Source organism: Danio aesculapii, chromosome 18, assembly GCF_903798145.1.
Source record: "Danio aesculapii chromosome 18, fDanAes4.1, whole genome shotgun sequence".
Lineage (NCBI taxonomy): Eukaryota > Metazoa > Chordata > Actinopteri > Cypriniformes > Danionidae > Danio > Danio aesculapii.
The window spans coordinates 4,346,205-4,353,225 of record NC_079452.1 but is presented as its reverse complement, the minus strand read 5'-3'; the positions used below and the strand labels follow the sequence as shown (position 1 = coordinate 4,353,225).

Sequence of the window (7,021 nt, the reverse complement as noted above, 5' to 3'; positions counted from 1 at the left end):
GCAGATGGAGCGGTAGCCACATGAAGTGGGGTCAGGCGTTCCGCGTTCGCCACATCACAACAGGTCGATATCTGTGTCTGGATGAGGAAAAGGGCCTGATGGTTCTGGATCCGGAGAAAGCAAACACCAAACAATCTGCCTTCTCTTTCCGTGCCTCAAAAGTCTGTTTCAGCTTATATAAACACTACTTGAAAAGTTAGTCTACAAATACTAACTGCTTTTTTCTTTCTTTCTGCATATTTCTTCTTCCCGGAGAACAGGAGAAAGTGGAGGGGGAGAAGAAGAAGCGGGATGTTGAGGGAATGGGTATTCCTGAGATCAAGTATGGCGAGTCTATGTGTTTTATGCAGCATATTTCTACAGGCCTGTGGCTCACATATGCTGCTTTAGATGCTAAAGCGGCTCGCCTGGGAACCATGAAGAGAAGGGTAATGAAGCTCACTGAATTCCAAACCACATGATACCAAAACATATACCCCACCAACTCAAAAAATGCTTCTTCCAACATTTTTGGAAAAACTTAAAAAAGTACATACAATTCAGTTTAGTTTGCAGATGAAATAAACATACAGTAAGAGGCAGTACAACCCTAAACTATAGACATTAAATGTGTGCGCTAAATTCAGTATAATGCTAAATGAGTTTCGAGGCATTTGTACAGTATTCTGTAAAACCTTAAACAAAATCAACAGAACATCAAATCAGCAGTCACTTATTGTTAAAGTGATAATTCACTCGGAAATGTAAATATACAATTAATTTACTTGCCCTCAGGCCATTGAGGATGTACGTGACTTTTTGTCTTCTGTAAATCATTACCATATATTCTTTGTTGAATCTGATGATGAATCTGGTCCCAATGGTGACCTATTTTTATATTAAAAATAAACACATACAAAAAAGTCAAAATTAATCCCTTTGGATCTCAAGGTCTTATGAAGCTAAATGTTTGGTCTGTACAAGTAATTAAACATTATTTACATGAAATATTATTAGCATTAATTAGCATCCACAGCCTAGACAAACAGTTTTTGACACACACAAGTGTAGTAAGCGTGAGCTTTCAGTCCCTTAACAAAAAGTAAAAAAAAAAAAAAAAAAGATAAATAAATGATAAATAATTCAGCTAAAAATCTTTTTTTTACTGAAGGAAAAATGTCACCTACATATTTGATGGCCTGAGGTTGAGTAAATGAATTCTTAATTTTCATTTTTGGGTAAACTATCCCTTCAAATTTCATGACAAAATGGACAGACATTTCTTTTTGTGCACACTTTGGGTCTAGTAAAAGTTGTTTTCACAATTATCAACTAAATGAGTATAGGTTAAAAAAACATCTAACTTTGGATTCTCGTAATTCAGGAATCAGCATTTATTTGTAAAAATCCCAATATATAACATTTGAAGTCAAATTAAGTAATTAAGCAAAAGATTCACCCTTAAAGAGATAGTTCACCCAAACCTGAACATTCGGTGAAATTTTACATCATATTTATAATTGTTTCAAACCAGTTTCTTTCTTCTGTTCAACACAAAAGTACCTATTTTGAAGAAAGCTAGAAACATGTATCCACTGACGTCCATAGAATTTCTGCTGTGGAAGTCTTTGGTTATATGTTTTCAGTTATTTTTCATGTTCAACAGAAGAAAGAAACGTATATAGGTTTTTAAGCACTTGAGGGTAAGTAAAAATGGGAATGATAAAAATTTTGTGTGAACTATTTCTTTCAAATGTTGGATATGTGTACTGCTATGCTTACTATGTTATCAGCCCAAAACATTTTTACTGCAGTGCATTATTTGTGAATTAATGCATTTTAATGTTCACACTTGTTTAGTGACTTTCATAATAAACATGTTAAAATTGCTTTCTAGCTTGTTAGAAGCAGTGTAAAAGCCAAATACAGGGTGTCCGCAGGGTCTTAAAAAGAATTAAAAGTCGATAAATCAATTATGAGAAAATTAAGGCCTTTAAAAGGTATTATAAAGTCTTAATCCAGTTTTTACGGGGTCTTAAATTTTGTTCAAATATTGTCCAAAGTGTTTGACTCCAAAAAAGCATAAATATATTTATTTTCCTTGATTGGTTCGAGCCGCGTGAGTCCGGCCAAGCTCCTCTGTCCGGGTGATGTCACGTAATTTGCGACAAATTCGGGAAGGTGATGTGACTCTTTCCAAATGTAGTGAAAACATAGAGCAAAACAGATGGCAAAATGGGATAATGCAAGTTTGCATACTCCTGGTTGGAGAAAGATGAGTTTAAACAATGGCTGAAACCTGTCGCTAAAAACAACCACGTAATTTATTCTTTCAAGCTTTGTTTCTTCCGAGCTTATCTGAGTTCTGTGGCACGGTTATGGTCCTTTGATTTATTTAACTACAACTGTTTATTAGCAACTGTTTATTAAGTTAAAGGTTTGATACTGATTAGAACTTGAAGTGGCGATGAGGTCTTAAAATATTCTGAGAAGGTCTTTAAAAAGTCTTAAAAGGTTTTGAAATTACCTTCAGGATTCCTGCATATAGCCTGAAATAACACGATTGCTTTAAAATAATTCTTATGTTATTTTAAATTTGCTAACACATTACTTATTTAGTTTCTGAATTGCCACAATATGTGTTGCTGAACCAATGAAATAAAGCATTACCAGTTGTGCTTAAAAAACTGAACACACTTTTTTATTACCACCCGCTTGGCATTTTAATGTCGAAACTGCTGCAAAATGTGCAAGAAAAAAATGTAACTACAAGTTCATCTTTTTTCAGGAGTCTGGGTTGAATATAATGTCAAGCCATTTTTTTACAGTGTTAGGATTGTGCATATAAATCAAAGTCTTTCTGTCTTTTTTTTCAGGTCATGTTACATCAAGAGGGCCATATGGATGACGCACTGACCTGCTCTCGCTCTCAGACAGAAGAGTCCCAGGCGGCTCGTATGATCTACAGCACTACGGGCCTTTTTACACAGTTCATCAAGTACGGCAGTTCATCACATTATAACATTCTGCATACTGCATATGATGCTATGGCACTGAATATTGAGTCCTGCATAGATATTGTGAGAATTTTGCAATAGTTAGCAGCTACATTTATTGTTTGATAAGTGAAAGAATGGTTAAATGTAAGCAGCGGAAATGTTTTGGCCAAATGCAATTTTTTCTGGTGTTTTTTTTTTTGCTCATTACAAATTACATAATGACAAATCAAATTAATAATGTAATCTAGATTACTTCTGTTAGGCATTGTCTTTTGACTACTTTTAAATTCTGAAGAATTCGGGAGAATCATTCATTCATTCATTTTCTTTTCGGCTTAGTCCCTTTATTAATCTGCGGTCGCCACAGCGGAATGAACCGCCAACTTATCCAGCATATGTTTTACGCAACGGATGCCCTTCCAGCTGCAACCCATCTCTGGGAAGCATCCATACACACTCATTCACAGTCATACACTATTTACAATTTAGCCTACCCAATTCACCTGTACAGCATGTCTTTGGACTGTGGGGGAAACCAGAGCACCTGGCGGAAACCCACACGAACGCAGGGAGAACATGCAAACTCCACACAGAAATGCCAACTGACCTAGCCGAGTCTCGAACCAGCGACCTTCTTGCTGTGAGGCAACAGCACTACATACTACGCCACTGTGTTGCCAGAATTCGGGAGAATCAATTAATCATAAATTATTTACTGTCATTGTCTAAACTGGCTATATACTACAATTTTTTATTTGATCCAGGCACTGAATTAATCAAATGTGTCTGTAAATACATGTATAATAGTACAAGAAAAAATATTTTTATAAAATGCTTTTTAATTAATCTATAAATCCTAAATAAAAAAACACATCTTAGTTTTCCCTAAATTTTTAGACACAATTTTTTTCAAAAAGGTAATGATTCGCACTCATCAAGTTATTGCTTCGTACTGTTTTTCTTTTTTCTTTTTACATTCTTTGGGTGATTTAAAAACACAAACGTTTCGGCACAATGCCTTCCTCAGTGTGTGATACAATCACTCAACCCTTTTATCCCACAGTCAATCACACTTCGTCATTAGTTACATGGCCACTCTCATTTTCATTTCATTATTCCATGATTGACCACATGAGGACTATTTACCTTCATATTTCAAACATTATTTATACAGAGATATAGCATATCAATCATCACCATTTGCCAGGTGTACATCAATACAATGAAAATCCGACAGTCACATTAAAAAATACATTTGACGGTCACTCAATGATTAAAGACTATCTTACCTTCACCTCAACACACATAACTAACCACACAAGAAATATTTACCCTCACCTTCAAAAACATCACTGCACAGGAAAACAGCAAATTTACATCAATACAATGGAATTCCGACAGTCCAAAACAGTACATTTGTTATATTGTGTCAATCATCTTGACCAGGAGTCACCAATCTCGCTCCTGGAGGGCGGGTGTCTCTGCAGAGTTTAGCTCCAACTTGCCTTAACACACCTGCCTGGATGTTTCAAGTACACCTAGTAAGACCTTGATTAGCTGGTTCAGGTGTGTTTGATTAGAGTTGGAGCTAAAATCTGTAGGGCACCGGCCCTCCAGGAACAAGATTGGTGACCCCTGATCTAGACGGCTACTCGATGTTTGCCAAAAGTCTCTTTTTCATTTGTGTAAATCATAATCAACCACACAAAAAATCCCTTTACCTTCAAAAACATTATTTTATAGGAAAATAGCATATCAATTATCATCATATTCTTATTCATGTCTACGTCAATACAGTGAAATTCCAACAGTTCAAAAACATTAAAAATCCATTTTCAGCTCATTATTTGTGTCACTGCAACTTCAAAATCCATGATTCCTAATATTATAGCTAAACAGCAAACTGTTAAAGAAATACAGAAAGGTCCAACTCCTCATTCATTCCTCCTGGTGTAAGTGATTTTGATTTATGAATCCAGAACGCTTCTCTTTGTAATAATCTTTTATTTAGATTACCTCCTCTATGTGACTTAAACACTTCTGCAATTCCTATGCATTCTAGTTGTTTAACTTCATGTTCAAGTTCTATAAAGTGTCTTGCTACTGCCGGAGATACGTCTTGTCATTGTATACTTGATTTATATTCGCTAATTCGCAACTTCAACTGGCGTGAAGACTTACCTATGTATATTTTTTGGCACGGACATTTTAACATGTAAGCTATATTACGAGTAGAGCAGGTAATACATGTTTTTATTTGAATATTTTTACCTGTTGCTGGATTCAAAAATTCCTTGCACTTTATCAAATTCTGACATGCCGCACGATTTCTTCATGGAAAACAACCTTGTATGAAAGTGGATTTTTTTTCTTACTGTATCAGAATTAATAATCATATCTGATAAATTTTGGGATGTCTTAAAAGTAAATAATGGATTATATTGACATTTATTTTTTTAAAGATTCGTCAGAAGATAATATATGCCAAATGTTTATGGATCATTGATTTAATAAACTTGCTATGTTCGTTGTATGTTAATGAGCAATTTACTAAAAACTCTTTTGATTTCTTAGTAGGTTTTACTGTTTTTATCTTGTCGGTGTAGTTTATTTACCTTACCTAGTGCATCATTCAACCAACTTTGTGGATATCCTCTCGAATTAAAAAGTTTCATCCTCTCGAAAGTTTCATACTGAATTGTAATAAAATAAGTCCTTCCTTTGTGAACAGAATGTATGCAATTTAATTAGAGGTTCTAGCAAATTCTTATATGTTTGGTAACCCTTATTATCATATTTCTCTGCTATAAATGTGCTTCCTGGGAATAATGTGACTTATCTTTTATTTAACTGTAATTTCCCTTTTTTCTTTTCTTTCTCTGTCCAGACCCTCATGTCTATGATAACTTACCATTGCAAGATAGCACAGCACTATCCCTAATTGTATCGCCCACCATTGTTGTCTATTTAATTATTTTTTTATTTATTTTATTATTTATTATCTTTTTTTATACAACTTTGCTGTTTTTTAGGGTTTTTCTTGTCTTTTCTATTTTTATTATTATTACTGTCAATATACTAGGCAGTGAATTTAGGGTTTGTTGAAGTGAGTTTATAAAAATATAAACAAACCCTACTGAGCTGGTTGGCTGGTTTTAGCTGGTTGACCAGCCTGGTTTTAGAGGGGTTTTGGCCACTTCCTGGCTGGTTTCCAGCCTGGTCTTAGCTGGTCAGGCTGGAAAATGACCAGCTAAAACCAGCTAAAACCATCTTGAGCAGCCTGGTTTAACCTGGACATAGCTGGTTTTAGCTGGTCATCTCCCAACCTGACCAGCTAAGACCAGGCTGGAAACCAGCCTGGAAGTGGCCAAAACCCCTCTAAAACCAGCCTGGTGGACCAGCTAAAACCAGCCAACCAGCCTAGGCTGGTTTAAGCTGTTTTTTTTTAGTAGGGAAGACATCAGTACTTGGCATAAAAAAGAATGTATGTACAGTAATTTGAAATGGTAGTGTACAGTATATATAATAAAAATATAAATAATAAAAGCAATAATATATTAACAAATAAAAATAAATGGTTTTAGTAATCCATCTATCTTTCCATCTATCCATCCATCCATCTATCTATCTGGTTTGCAGGAAGACATTTGCCTTATATTCTCTTGTGTGTGTGTGTTTGTGTCTTGTGTGAATGCGTATGTGTCTTCTCCTCTCTCTTGGACATCAGAGGTCTGGACTCTCTCAGCGGGAAGAACAAATCACCCGGTCCGGTGTCTCTGCCTCTGGACGGAGTGATTCTGTCCCTTCAGGATCTGATCCACTACTTCAGACCTCCAGAGGAAGAGCTGGAACACGAGGAGAAACAGACCAAACTGCGCTCGCTACGCAACCGACAGAACCTCTTCCAAGAGGAGGTGTGTGTGTGAGATTTACTCTCTCTCTCTACTTGTTCCAGACCTTATTGAGTTTCTTTCTTCTGTTGAATACAAAAGAAGATATTTTCAAAAATGTTGGGAAATTATAGCTTTCCTCGAAATATCAAA

At 35.6% G+C, this 7,021-nt stretch overlaps 1 protein-coding gene across 7 annotated transcripts in view; it reads left to right on the top strand.

The window, feature by feature from the left end:
• The window catches only part of ryr1b (ryanodine receptor 1b (skeletal)), a 188,007-nt gene that overhangs the window by 51,510 nt on the left and 129,476 nt on the right, over positions 1–7,021 (top strand). For all 7 annotated transcript variants that reach the window (XM_056478876.1, XM_056478873.1, XM_056478870.1 and 4 more), the window contains exons 10-13: positions 5–161; positions 261–428; positions 2,856–2,977; positions 6,706–6,892. In XM_056478876.1, coding sequence (XP_056334851.1) covers positions 5–161; positions 261–428; positions 2,856–2,977; positions 6,706–6,892 — 634 coding nt within the window. The remainder of the gene's footprint in view (positions 1–4; positions 162–260; positions 429–2,855; positions 2,978–6,705; positions 6,893–7,021) is intronic.